Source organism: Rhinichthys klamathensis, unplaced genomic scaffold, assembly GCF_029890125.1.
Source record: "Rhinichthys klamathensis goyatoka isolate OS25496 unplaced genomic scaffold, OSU_Roscu_1.1 h1tg000066l_1, whole genome shotgun sequence".
Lineage (NCBI taxonomy): Eukaryota > Metazoa > Chordata > Actinopteri > Cypriniformes > Leuciscidae > Rhinichthys > Rhinichthys klamathensis.
Window position 1 is genome coordinate 1,646,465 of NW_026606609.1, and position 15,346 is coordinate 1,661,810.

General features: G+C 41.9%; 1 protein-coding gene across 1 annotated transcript; it reads right to left on the bottom strand.

Annotated features, from left to right (window-relative positions):
* Nucleotides 1-4,415: 4,415 nt before the first annotated feature.
* On the bottom strand, nt 4,416-9,334 carry krt8 (keratin 8). Its single transcript, XM_056250040.1, has 9 exons — nt 8,831-9,334; nt 7,269-7,477; nt 6,591-6,651; nt 6,396-6,491; nt 6,133-6,297; nt 5,904-6,029; nt 5,585-5,805; nt 5,424-5,467; nt 4,416-5,258 (listed from the first exon to the last, which is right to left on the bottom strand). The coding sequence occupies exons 1-9, from the start codon at nt 9,218-9,220 to the stop codon at nt 4,978-4,980; spliced, it is 1,593 nt and encodes a 530-aa protein (XP_056106015.1). The 5' UTR covers nt 9,221-9,334; the 3' UTR covers nt 4,416-4,977.
* Nucleotides 9,335-15,346: the final 6,012 nt, after the last annotated feature.

Here is a 15,346-nt window from a genome sequence, read left to right on the forward strand (position 1 = left end):
CGGGGATATTTTCCCAAGCTTTCGCTCGCACAGATATGGGCTGAATGCTGGCCGGGGGCGTGTCGCAGTGACGTATGGCTCCCGCCAGCGAATCGTTCTGTGTTAATACCGAGCTTACAGCTCTCAGCGGCGCGGGCGCGCGCTGAGCAGCTCTGTTGAATGCCGAGTGCAGGGGTGCGTGTGAGATTACAGGCACACTCGCTGTAATGCTCACAGAGTGAGATGGGGAAATGTTTAACACTGTGTGTATAGTGCTTATGGGTGGGGGTGCATAGACTGTGGTAGGCACGCGCACCACTTTCATAAAACTTCCCGCTCGTGGCGGGAGGTTTTTGGCCATATAAACAGTGTTTGTGAGTTGGGGTGCGTGCATGACAGCGGGCACACGCGCTACTCTTATACAACTTCCCGCTTTTACTGGGGAAGTGTTTATAACTGTGGGAACAGTGCTTGTGTGTAGTGGTGCATACGTGACAGTTGGCACACAATCTACATTTATGGTTATGGGGCGTCCAGCTTGAGCTGGGAAAACATTTGGCACTGCGTTGACAGTTTTTATATGTGGGAATGCGCACTTTGGTGTGGACACGTGACCCTTTAATGACACAGGCAGAAAATAGCTCTTTATGTGATTTATGTGTGTCGCCGTAAAAACGGCGTTTGTTTGCAGGTGGGCGAGCTGTGTGGCTGGCACATTGGCTGCTGTATAGACATTTCCAGCCGCCTGTAAGGGGACTGGGTAATGCTTTAAACGTTTTGGAGAGAACGGTCCGGCTCTTGCGAGACACGCGCTCTCCCTTTTTCTCCCTGTAGCTAGGAGGACTTACGAGGCTCTGGGTTCAGCACAATCTTGGGCCGAGGTCCCCGTCGCTCGGGCGGTTGTTTCCTGTTGGCAGAGCACGAGCGGCGTCGAAAATCCGTTTCAGGTTTGGGCTGAGAGACGGGGGGCGCCGTCTTAGCTCGCTGCTGCTGAGGCGGCCGTTGGCGGCTCTGCGATGAGCTAGATCGCTTGGGCAGGAAGTGACGCATAGCCTGTGAGTCCTTACGGGCTTCGGTGAAGCGCTCGGCGAACTCCTTCACCGCTGGTCCAAACAGGCCGCTTTGGGAGATAGGCGCGTCGAGAAATGACGCCTTATCTGCATCCTTCATCTCTGTTAGCGTCAGCCACAGATGGCGCTCAAGGACAGTCAGGTTAGCCATGGCACGGCCGATGGATTGGGCGGTGGCTTTTGTAGCTCGCAGCGCCATGTCAGTGGCGCTGCGTAGGTCCTTAAATGTCTCAGGATCGGGTCCAGACTCGTCCATACTGCGGAGAAGTTTAGCTTGAAACACCTGGAGGACAGCCATAGAGTGAAGCGCTGATGCAGCTTGGCCGGCGGCGGCGTATGCGCGACCGGCGAGAGCTGAAGTAGACCGGCAAGGCTTCGAGGGATGAGAAGCTTTAGCTTTCCATCCAGCGTTGGAGGGTGGACACAGATGATTGGCCACAGCCTCCTCGAGGGGCGGAGTCCCCTCATAGCCTCTTTCTTTCGCGCCGTCCACAGAGGAGAGCGACAAAGAAAAAGAAGGCTTCAGGCGAGCGGAGTGCGGGGCTTTCCATGACTTCGTGAGTTCGTCGTGAACTTCCGGGAAGAAGGGGGAGGGTCTTTGTCGAGGGGCCTGTCGGCGCCGCTGCAGGAACCACTCGTCCAGTCGGCTGCGGGCGGGTTCTTACGGGGAAGACCAATCGAGCCCGAGGTCTTCCACGGCCTTAGATAGAATGCGGACGATCTCCGAGTCCATGCTGGAGCCCGCGCTCGTGCCCGCTAATGTCGATGGCGCGGGGTCGAAGGACGAGCCCGGCCAGTCGTCGGATGCAGCATCACAGGAAAAACTGTCATCCTTATCATCGTCATCCCCTGACGCGCCAAACGAGACGAGCCCCATCGCTCCGCTGGAGGGGTGCTGGTCCGCCTGTGTGAACTGGACTGGCGGCGGGGAGTCTTCGGGTGGTGGTGGTCTTCCGGCGGCCTCTGTGAGCGGCGTTTTTTCTTTTGCGGCTCGACCAGAGGAGATGGGCTCTTTCGCGGTGAAAACGGCGAAGCGAGCGCGCAGCTCGGTGAGGCCCAGGGCGTCACACTCGGGACATCCGCCTCGAGTAAGGGCAGCCTCTGCGTGGTCCGGTCCCAGGCTGCGGGCGCAAATGATGTGACGATCCCCGTCCTGAAGAGGGCCTCGACACGAGGCGCAGGAAGGCATTTGAAACAACGCCTTGTTAAATTTGCTCTTTTAGAAAGTGTCGCGGGGGCGAACACTGATAGCTTTTGAAAGGATATTAGATGATGCGCGCCGGATGGCTTAGCAGAAGGGCGATCGAAGGCGGCTGAAGGCGCCGGCGTCCTCGAAGCAGTCCTGCTGTAGGCCTGTCGACGGCGGCGGCGAAAAGACTCCAACAAATCCGGAGGATCCAGCGAAGAGAAGGTTCTTTGCTGAAGGAGATTAAATCTAAAGAACTCAGACGACGGGGCGCCCAATATATAGCCCTTGGCCACGCCCATCTTGGCGGGCTCTGACGCGCGTGGGCGCGAAGCACGCTCATTGGAAGCGGGTTCAGAGTCGCCCCGTCATTGGTTCGTGCAGTTGCCGCAGCACAGCCAATGACCGAGCTGCCTCGCTCATTGCTGTATGCTGTGCAGCTGCAATGCGTTTTACATAAAGACTTCAATATTTCTCGAGAAAAGGAGTTTTCCCATAGCGTAAGCTTACGCAATAGGAGGAACCTCTCGAAAGGGAACTATAATGGTCTGTTTTTTACAATGTCATTGAACATGTTTTTGCTGTTCTTATAGCATTTACACGGCTTTACCAGCAGATGTCCTCAGCATGCTATGTTTTGTGAAGCTAGTGTAGATCGAATATAATCGACCCAATAATCTAAGTGAATTGATTTCTGAATAAAGTGAATACATTTTGATTTGACGTTGTCAATATAGTGGAATAAAAACAACACCAAGTCTTTTTCACTGAGCACAAAGGAAGCAAGACAATGTTGTCGAAACGAGCACTGGCCACCTGAGGTATTCTTCTCACCATTTATTCAGAGGGTATGAACGACTGTTTTCCATATCCATTTTCTTGTAATTTTTCTGGACCTCGGCGATTAACTTCTCTACAATGTCGTCTGCATTTTAAATGCGCGAGCACTTAAAGGGTTAGTTCACCCAAAAATGAAAATTCTGTCAGTATTTACTCACCCTCATGTTGTTCCAACCCCGTAATACTTTCGTTCATCTTCGGAACACAAATTAAGATATTTTTGATTAAATCTGAGAGCTGGCTCACTCCTCCATAGGCTTCTAGGTAATTGAAACTTGCCGGCCCAGAAAGTTATTAAAGACAATGTTTAAAATAGTCCAAGTGACTACAGTGGCTCAACCATAAGTTTATCAAGCGACGAAAATACTTTTTGTGCAAAAAAAAAAAAAAAAAACGACTTTATTCAACTATTCATTTTCTTCTGTGTGGGCTTCTGACGCGAGTTCACGACAGCGCAACGACGCATGCGCGAGAACTGAGAAGATGACATTCTTTAAATTAGAATGGATTCTGATATATCCTGTCAGTGTTTTATCGTTCAACAGCTGAACAAATATCGTTCTGAAAGTGATCCCAACAATATCGTTTCTCTGTGCCGTTATTCGTTATAGCTGTGGTGTGAACTCTGCTATCCTTTAATATTGAGAACGATTTTTAGAACTACTGTATATCTTTATCGTTATCTTTATAGTTATCGTCCTTGGTGTGAACGGGCTTAAAGGGGTTGGTAGAAAATGCTGCACTAAATGAAAAATAGCAGTTGTCCAGGGCTTCCCAAACTTTGTTGTCAACTAAACCCTATGTGGTTAAAATTACTAACCTTTCAATAGTGAATAACACATCTTGTATAAGATTACATTAAAATATTGTAATTATCTTGTTTTTACACATTTTATGTTATGCGTTTCAGTTTAATTTTGCATGTGCATATCTCAATCTCACGAGCACCATGCAGTTCCATCATGAACCTCTAGGGGTCGCAAACCCTGAGAAACAATTTGGTTTCTTTTGAAACAAGAACACGTGTAAAAAATGTATTAGTCGACGTGTCATCCATCAGAAATACAATGTCACTACTTAAAGATGTTGTAATAAATAAAAAAAATCAGAATACCACACAAACCTTTTTATAATAGATTTGACTTTGTGTTAGTGTTATTTGAGAAAGATGATTTTATCTCCAAATGGTGTAATTACAACATAGCTGGACCATTTTAAGCATCAAAATCAACCCTTAGTTCTGACATGTCTTTGCAGAGTAAGACCAGTTAACACACACACGCACACACACACACACACACACACACACACACACACACACACACAAAAGACATTAAAACAAGTTTTAGGTAAACACTTTATTTTTGGTAGCAAAAACAGCACCTCGGAAAACAGGATACACAATGGGCGGCAACTTTCTTATTTGCCAGAGTACAATGAAATTTAAATCAGAGTCTGTACTAAATAGGCAAACCACATGGATCTACCACTAACATACTAGTAACTTAGAACAAACGCAAATGTATCCCTTCATAGTTAATGTGAAAATCAATTACTTAGCATGTTGAACAATTCAGCTAAATGGCTAGTTCATGTTAGTAGCACATCGAGGATTGTCCAGCCTACAGATGTGGCCATGTTGTGCAAGGTAAGACTTGAAGACATAATTGCTGTGCAGTGGCCTGAGGGCGTGTGTTTTCAGTGATGTGGATTAAGGCACGTCAAGAGCAGTGAGAGTATTTGGTCCCTCTGTAATTCTTTGGGCAGAGTGAATGGTTTATTGCTTTTCAACCTGGTTTATGACTGCATTCCTTGGACCACAGTCATAATGGTTGAGAGGGAAGGTCAGGAATGCATAAGAGGCGTGATGTTTAGAGGACAGAATTGGGGAAGGGTACTCGCTCAATCTTGGACGACCTCAGAGGACTCAGACACAACTTTGCCATCCTTGGTCTCAATCATCTTGATCACAACGCTCTTCTTGGTCTGAGAGATGCTCTCGCTGTAGCCGCTACCAGAGCTGTAGCCGCCACCAGAGCTGTAGCCACCACCAGAGCTGTAGCCACCACCAGAGCTGTATCCGGCACCAGAGCTGTAGCCGCCACCGTATCCACCGGAATAACCGCTAGAATAGTTGCTGTAGCCGCTGCTTGCACTTTCCATGGGATAACCGCCATAGCTTGCTATCGGGAGAGAAACGTGAAGAAGTGAGATGAGGGTCTTCTGCATTTCATATAGTTTTAAGAACTGTGAAAAGGCCAGCATGAAATGTCCATGATACAAGGGCATACCAGAACCCCATGCTGGGCTTTTCAACACAGTTCTCTGTGATAAAGAGTCAAACTTACTGCTCTGTTTTGAGATATTGATTGACTGGATTCCACTTGCCAGCCTGTTGGAAAAGAGTGAACAAGAAGTAATGAAAATCTCACAGAGAATTAGAAATCTGAATTTGATCTCAAAAATAGATTATTAGGTCTTAGAGCACGCATGGATTTGAATAACTCACCTGTCCTCTTCTCCTTCCAGGAGTTTCCTGTAGGTGGCGATTTCAATGTCCAGGGCGAGTTTGACATTCATCAGGTCCTGATATTCCCTGATCTGGCGTGCCATGTCCTGCTTTGCTCTCTGCAGGGCCTCCTCCAGGTCCTTAACGCGGGCCTTGGCGTCTCTCACGGCCAACTCGCCACGTTCCTCCGCCTCTGCGATTTGGTTCTCCAGATTGGCGCGCTATTGAAATGAGAAATTTGTGCTCAGTTGTACTCATAATGTCCGATACCTTACAAAACAAGAAATATTTGACATTTTGTGTTCATGTAGTTGCATACCTGTCCTTTCACGGAATCGATCTCAGACTGCAGTCTCTGAATCATGCGGTTAAGATCAGCGATCTCTGTCTTTGTTGACCTAAGGTCGTCACCGTATTTGGTTGCAGATGACTGCATCTCCTCGTACTGAGAAACGGAACATATGATTATGTGAAATACATTTACTGAACTTCAATATCAACTTGAACCAGACTTTACTGTTTGGATGATGTCTCAAAAGATAACATACCTTGCTCTTGTACCACATCTCAGCCTCAGCCCGGCTTCGGTTTGCGATGTCTTCATACTGAGCGCGGACCTCAGCAACAATGGAGTCCATGTCAAGATTCCTGCTGTTGTCCATCTCCACAACCACTGAGGTGTCCTTAATCTGAGACTGCAGCTCACGGATCTCCTACAAGTCCGCAACGAGAAAAAGTAACGTTATTAATCTGTGTTTTGTCATCTACAAGTGAAAGGTACAGCTGATGGGAAACTCTAGTTGTAATTTACCTCCTCGAAGATCTGCCTGAGGAAGTTGATCTCATCAGTGAGGCTTTCCAGTTTGGCCTCCAGCTCAACCTTATTCATGTAGGCCTCGTCAACATCCTACAAAAAAGCAATCATAATTTAATCATCATTTAAGTTAAAGTTAGTGTTCATGAGTATTAGCAATTGTTTGAACTGCATAACAGACAATCTACGAACCTTCTTGATGAGCACAAACTCGTTCTCACACTCTGTGCGTTTGTTGATCTCATCCTCATATCTGAAGAGAGGTGAAGAAAATGACATTGGTTAAACACATTGTAGTTGAACGTTTTGAACTGTTTATAACGTTTTGTACACTAGGAGGCAGCAGTGCTCCATATTTTTTAGTGAGAAATGCTTAACTTGTCAGGTTTTTCTGGATTCTGTTTTGTGTTTCCCTTGGGTCTTAGCATTAATCGGCCCATCAGATTTGTCTAGAGATCCATGAAAAGTGCTACGTAGATGTTTGTTCAGTAGCTGTAAATCTATCTGACTCGTGCTGACGCCCATTTAATTGCAGTACAGACGTGTTTTTTAAAATGGGATATTCTGTATATTATTGAAATACTTACAATTTGACTCAAAAAGGCTGAACAATGGGCAAGTATACTAGGGAGTGACTGGAGATACTATGCAGTTTCTGTATCAGTTGCATAAGCCATGTTGGATCATGAATTGAGTTTATTCCCATCAGACCTTTAAAACATGTTTTCCCTTTATGGAGCCTCATTTATTCCGGGAACACTTGAGGACACCACAAAAACCTGCTTTGATGATACTTGGGCGCTGTCCATCCCCCAGACCAAACGTCCAGCCAAACTGAAATTGGGCTTTTGTGAAAGCCATTGTACGTACTTGTTTTTGAAGTCCTCAACGAGACCTTGCATGTTGTGAAGGTCAGCCTCCAGCTTCATTTTGTCATTGCCAAGGCTGTCGAGTTGTCTGCGCAGGTTGTTGATGTAGGCCTCGAACATGGCGTCGATGTTGGAGCGCGTGGCTGTCTGGTTGTTAAGGAGGCTCCATTTTGTCTCCAGCATCTTATTCTGTTGCTCCAGGAAACGTACCTAGATTGGCAGGATGAGAATAGAGGTTTTGTCTCAATCAAGACGCAAATGAAAACCATACTTGGAAGTAAGCACAGCTTCAGAGAGCAGAGAGTCAGTTTTGGAATCATGGTTCTGTGCCAGCTCACAGAAGTGCAACCATATGCCAACATATTGCTTGTGGTTCAGTGATCTTCACAAAGGAAAGCACTGTTTTCCTTAAATAACGAGAGATGCATGTGTTTTCAGTTTGTAATGCTTTTTTCCCTTGGAAACTGTGACGCATATTCCAGTAGGACATCAGGAAGGACTACAGCCTATCCTGTAGAATGTACTTTTGGGAGTTTGAGATAGAACTATATTAAAGGTTTAATCTACATAGTTAATAATTAAGGGACAGCAGAAAGAGACCAGTTCAGATCTGCTGGAGACCCTTAAAAGAGTGTGTAGATGGTAAGCAGAGAGCAATTCAATGATAAGACTAACAGCTTGAGGTGAACATTGCACACACAACTAGGTTACAGTAAAGGTGTCACTGAGACAGCTGACATTAATGGGTCTTATTCAAAACATCAGTGTTTTAATCAAATAATATAATGCAAAGCAGACTATTTTAGTTAAGAGGAAGGGCACAAAGACTTAAAGGCTTTAAAGTGTTGCAGAATATTTCCTCTTCTCATTGTTACGTAACCTTTCTCGCGCTATCAAGAACATGACCCCAGCTCTTCAAATTAAATATTAACTATCATGGTATGCGACTCTCTTTTCTTATATTTGATTAAATTCAGATTGTGTTTGCAAAAGTGTCTGCCTTAAATTTTTAAGTACAATCAACTTGGAAGTTTGTCATTTTAACATTAAACTGACTTTAAAAAATCTTGTATAACTTATAAAAAAAGTTGAAAATTGCTTAACTTATTTTGATGAGTTAAAGCAATTTAAAAACATTTGTTGTCATAACTTATTCATCATTATATATTTTTTACAGTGAATACATCATCATTTGTAATAATTAAACTATGTTAATATGTATAACAAGTTTCATGTCCCGCAGGACGTCCTTATTTGGGTGTGGACTGTCCACAAGGGTTTAGGAAGAGCCTCAGGCCATCTCATTCAAATGAAAAACCATCTCACTCTGACCATGAACACACCCTTTTCTCATCTTTCCATTAGTCTCATTTCTTCCCCTTTGATAAGAATGTATCCAACCCCACTCAGTTTCATCCCCCTTTGACACTTTTCTGGCCATTGACACTTTTCTGGCCATTTTCTGTGAGTTATTACAACCTTTAGTTTGACTCGTGCTCTAAAACCTCACATCTGGGAATTCTTTGACTAGTAAAAGTACAAAGCAAGAAACTTTAAACCCACCTTATCAATGAAGGAAGCGAACCGGTTGTTGAGGGTCTTGATTTGCTCTTTCTCCTGGTTGCGGACAATCTGGATGTTGGGGTCGATCTCCAGGTTCAGAGGTGTCAGGAGGCTCTTGTTGACGGTGACTGCTTGAATGGGTGCCATGGAGCCAGAACCCATACCCATTCCCATTCCCATGCCAAGCCCATAGGCTGAAGAGCTGCTTATGAAGCCACCACCTCCCATTCCAGCTCCCATGCCACGATTGCCACCTCCATAGGAGCTGCGCACACTGTAGCTCTGTCGGCTGGCGCTGGGGCCAGAGTAAGACATGCTGCTGAAGCTGCGTGGGACAGATCCAGAGGAAGAAGACTTCACAGAGTAGCTAGTTTTCTTGGTGAACGACATCCTGCTGATGTGTTTTCTGTCTTGTACTGGTAGAGAATGAGCTGGAGCGAAAGCAGAAGATGTGAGCCTTGTCTGCTGTGCTGGAGAAACTCGAGCAGATAGAGGGAGCAGCCGGCTCTGCCTCCCACTATATGGGCTGCTGAGTGGGAGGGGCCAAACTGGCTCAGACTGGCCAGTCACTAGCAGGTGGGTGTGGGCTGAAATTCAATACTCGTATGCCTACATTCCTAGTATCCAGTAAATGGATGTAGTGGTAATTCACTATGACTAAAACCAGATATTTTTAGTCATACTGGGAATATTAAGGGCTTAAAAAATAAAATTGCTTCTTTTTCTTTGTATTATTTGTTTTGTAAAAGAATGGGTCACTTTAATAAAAGCCAAAATACAGAGTTTAAATGCACAATAATATGTCAATAATATTAAACATTAGTACTGAAGTGCTTTAATGCAACACCAGGATCTACAAGGCAATGTGTCGCACTGAAATAGCTTGCATCTGGATTTGCCTATACAAATAAGACATCTGGAAGGCTTAGAATTTCACTGTAGTCCTGTGACAGCTGACATGTTTTATCTCTCAGCACTGGAAGCTGTACAAAGTGGAGAATGTGACATCCAGCTGTGCTTTAGCATTACCTACAGCACCCAACTCACTTGTGATCTATATGATATTATTTATACAGTATACCTTATAGACTTGAGGTACCAACATGAAATTGAAATATTGCAATTTGAACATAAACATGAAAAAGTTGATGGTGGAAATGAATGTTACATACTGTAATTCTTGACAACCATAATTACAAGCAAATTAATTATGGTTTACTAGTTGAAACTGTCTCACATCATGGAAGGCCACCTACAGTTTCTCAGTTTGAGGAAGGCAATTATCGTCAGGTTTTAAAATCTACCCCCTAAGGTCCTGAAGCCCTCTGGAATCCAGAGATCTCCTAAAGCCAACCAGGTTTATGGTCATGCTGCATTTATGGTTAAATAGCCCAAGGCTTGTTTTTTAAAACATGGCTTAACGTTTAGGAAGTTCTACATTGAGCTTGCGTTTTGGCAAGTACTGTGCTATTTTATGATACTAAGGAAGCCATAAGATAAGGTTGGGCATTCACAAGTTTTAGTTTTTGTTTATGTGGGTTTAAAACGCCAGTTTCTGTGTATGGCTAAAGATTTGCACTGTACCTTTGCAGTTATGTATGACTTTTTCTGTTATGTCTTGTCTTCGTTTTAGCCATTGGATATTCAAAAGCTTCTACATGACCACACCAAAGCACTGAATTCTCTAAGCATTACAGTATCTGCTTAAACAAACTGGATCTGCCTTGACCTGTTCCTCCAGCACAGTCCTTTCCATTGACCACACTGATTTCATCACCAGGTGTTTCTATGGTTGGGTCATCAGGCGTGGCATGTGCTGTTACATTTAAAAGGCCTCATTATTGAAGTCAATAATGTTAATTAAGTCAGATAACAACTTCAACCTCCTGAGCGGTATCTGTTAATAGGGAAGGACCTACTGTATTGCACGTGTCAATTGTTTTCTTTCTGAGTCACTAAAATCTTGGCACCTTAAACAATGTCTGCTGTCTTTCATTGCTGGATAATACTTAATACTAGAGCATGGAGAAAAGTTACTGATTTAATCGTCAGTATCTTGAGATCCCCTTTACTTTCATCTTCTTCACTGGTTTTCAGTCACGGAGTCATGATATCTGTAGGCGCTGGCCTTTCCTAAGACTACAGAATCCCGGCTATTGTTTTTGAGAGGAACCAGGGAAAACCTGATCAGGCTCACTTTTTCCATGCAGATATAATACAGCCTTCTTTTCAGACACGCTCCGATAATAATTGTGCACCACACCATATCCAAGCAATCAACAAGAAGACCTTTATTTATTATTTTCTTTTACTTTTATCATATCATTATATCATTTTACTTTTTAAAAGTGGTTTATTTACGTTCCTTAACTACGACAGCCCTGCAGGGAGCATTCATGCTGTAATTCCACATACTGTGATATTTCTGTAAGACACATTCTGCATGTGCCTATGACTCACTCGTGTGCCTATGACTGCCCAGAGAGTGAAAATGGGCCTTAGAATTACAACTATTTTTCTCTGTAATTCACAACGTGATACATCTTTTGACTTCAACTCTTCTGAATTAACGCAATGTGGACCACAGCTAGTAGTTAGTAGTGGAATGTTTTCTAACATTCTCCAAAACAGGTCAAAAACAGGTGTGTCTGTTCTGTTTTTGACTCTCCCAGGACATTTTGCTGCCATTCCCTGTATCTTATCTCACAATCAACATGAAAACAAAACCTAGCTCAAAGTTATGACTCTGCAAGTCTCTGCCCTGATGATTGCTTAATTATAAGATTCCTCAGTTTATGCAGTTACAGTGACAGAGGATGACACATTTTGTGACAGCCAGAAAGAAAACTGATTTAATGTCACATAGTGATCATGCTGATCTTTCCTCTTGACTCTTGTGTACAACTAATGGGGCCATCTTGCCCAACTTCTTCATGCTGGGAGTGAATAAGAAATGAAGCTTTTAATTTCATAATGCACATTCTTTCTGCACAGCTTAGATGAATTAAGAGTCGGTTATGAATTATCCCAATTGAGGGTTTCATCATAGATTGCAACCTGATATTCCTGCTGTACATGTGTCTAAAATCTAATTGAATCACTCGAATCTGATCACATCAAGTGTCTGATACTGTCAGAATCAGCTGAGCTGTGAATGAAGGTGGCCTTTTGACCGTCACTTCACACCCCAGCAGAGAACTATTAATACAATGTGAACTTTGTATTGTGAGAAACAGATATTTTTTTTTCCTTTGAAGGTTCAGGTTTCAACGTTGCTTAATGCTTTCTTGTGTTGTGCTTAACTGGTAAACGGTTTCATACGTTCAGCACATACTTTGTTTAGATTATCTTGTGAAATCAGAGACACCCCCCCACTACACCCAAAACACACACTCAAATGCGGCTTGCTCATTGATCACTCCCTCAGGGTGTGTCATACTAGATTTCATGCTAAAATACTGACTCGTGTCGAATGCGGGCAACAGGATATGATGTCACTTTCTATTTTATTAAATATTAATAAACACAACTGGGGCCAGTTGCATATACCTCTAAGACTGGTCTTGCAAGTTAGACAACAATTGTTTTTCTTTAAGATAGCTTTTTAAAATCAGTTACATTAAAACGTAGATTGGCCTTACCGGAAAAATAAGACATAAAAGAGGTCATATTAGAATTTAAGACACTATCTTAACATAATGGCTATGTTTTTGCAACTGGCCCCTTTCAATATTGATAATAATAAGAGATGTTTCTTGGGCAGCAAATCAGCAAATTAGAATCATTTCTAAAGAGTCATGTAGCACTGGAGTAACGACTGCAGACAATTACCTTTTAAAATATATTCAAATAGAAAGCAGTGATATTAAATTGTTTTTACTGTATTTTTTTATCAAATATGTCACCCGTGTGAGCATAAGATACTTATTTAAAAAAAAAATGAAGACGAATTTTTTTTACAGACCCCATATTGTTTATTGGTAGTGTAAATATACAAATTTGTAGGTCAGAGTTCACCAAACTTAAACCAGTTTCATGCTTCATGCATCCAGGCTTTCAACATTAAAAAAAATGGAAATATTGATATTTTCAAGGAAATAATTTAATTTCAAATGTATTCAATACATTTTTTTCATTACAAAAGAAAACATACAACAAGCTAGAATATACGCAGCTGTAACTCAATAAATCCATAAGTGCATTTTTGCTGGAAAATGATTGCATACAATGAAAAATATTTTTTCTTGGTTTGATGTTTTCAGTACATTCAAACATGAGCATTTAAGATAACCAGTCACTTATGACAGATCTGTCAGCTGGCCCCAAACACTCTGACAATGGGCCCGGGCCAGCGGGACACACGCTTGCATGAGTATGAATAGAAGTCAATGGACACAAAGTCTGGTGTGGCCACACCTTCACTCGACGTTGAACAGTTTGTAGATAAAAACTTAGTCAGGCTTTGAATTCGTACAAGAGATATCCCAAATGTCTTAAGATGATAAAGACATTATAAAAAATCCCAAACACTTGGATCTGGGATTTTTTCAGACAACCTCCAATCTCAATGAGTCTAAACAATTACAGCACAAAATATCTGCAGAATTTGTACAAAAGCTGCAATCTGACAGGACTGAGAAAGAAGTGTGGCATTCCTCAGAGGGGAAATATTCTGTGGCTTTCAGTGGTTAGTTTTTTTTTTTTCATACCATATGTCTCTTCAGAACTTCCCCAATGGCTGCCTGACCAGAAGCCACACCCCTCGCTGTCATGGCAACAGGGTTACCACCGATCAAACACTACTGACACATATTTACAAGTTTCCGTTGGCCTCTGCTACATGGCGATTGGTTGTTGAAAGTTTGATGAGTTACCATAGAGACCTTTGAAGAAACATTATGATTACTAGCAAGCTTATCATCAAGCAAAATATGTCTGGGAAATGAGTAGTTTGGTAAAAGTTTATTACAAGAATGAGTGTGGATTACATGCTTAGATGAACATACATATATACAAGATAAACATTGTAAAACAACTAAACGTACCCTGAAAAACAAAGTGGAAGTTACTTGGAAGTTGATTCATTCTTTCTTTCTTTCTTTTCTCTAGAGCAGTCTTTTTGTAAAACTGCGGTTGCACTTTATTTTACAGTACGTGTACTTACAGAGCACTTACTGTACCTAAGACAGTATTGGGTAATATAAGGTAACTACATGGGCTACAGTTAGGTTTACCGGTGGTTCCGGGTTAGTACCTAGTTATTACCCAGTTATTGTAATAATTATCATATGTATGTTATGAACATGGGGGACAGGACTGTAAAATAAAGTGGTACCAAAACTGCATGTGCATATTTTCATGGGTATGTGTGGTAAAGTGTGTTTTCACACTGAGGGGGAAGTTACTTCAAGGACTCAAGCCATAAATCTCTCACCTTGAATGTACTCTGGTAGAAATGACAGGAAGGTGTGCATGTAACACAAACTGCTAAAAAGCATATGTATAGTAAAAACACAAGCACATTGAATTGAGTGCAAACACTGAAATAATTGAGGTAATTTATTTAAATTTTTAATTGTATTATTTTAAATTGTAATACTTACCATATTGAATATGACTCATGTTAATCATTTTCTTCATTACAGACGGCCATCCCAGCAAACAAATGGCATGTAATGACTTACTAATTGATAATGCAGCTATTCAAATTACCAACTCACAATGTCGTCAGTACGATCTTCTAAGGTTATAACGTAACCAAGAATGTTCCATCATGTACTATATGCGTAGTACTTTAGTAATTTCATGATTACTGTAACTGTAATTATTTACAGTACTTACTACTGTAAGTAACTGCAACGTCATATGTCCGTAATTTCAGTACTATCAATTATACATTCTTTAAAGGCTGTATGCTCTGATGACCAGAGTTTGCTATTTAAAATCATGTAATTAAATATCAATCACAAAAATGTAATTTCCCTTAAGATTTCACCAAATCAAAATACGGACGATTTGCTCTAAGTGAAGTTATGTACTATTGAAGAGTGCATGCCAGACACGTGCATAGATAGAACCCAATTGGTTAATACTGTGAATTTTCATACTTTTGATAGTATTTGCCATGTCACAATTATTAACTGTCATGTTACAAAGTTAGCCTACATTGTGAAAACCTTAACTTAGTTGTGTTGCCATGACGAAACTTTAGTCTATTGTTTTTGCTGTATTTTAAATATTATTATTTATTTAATATTTTTATTTTGCCTTTGTTTAAGTTTTTGTTAATTTTTGTGTTTTTCCTAATAAATTAACTGAATTAATTTTGAGTCTGCATTCTTCATTCACTTCTGTTAAAATAGCCTCTAAATTAGGTTGGGCAAATGAGGACATAAAAACTGCTGAATATTTGCCCATAGAAAAATACATTTAAAAAAGAAATTACCAACACACTATTGATCCACGTTGAATTACTACGTTGTTTGTACGCACAACTCTTACTAGCTTTCCACCGTT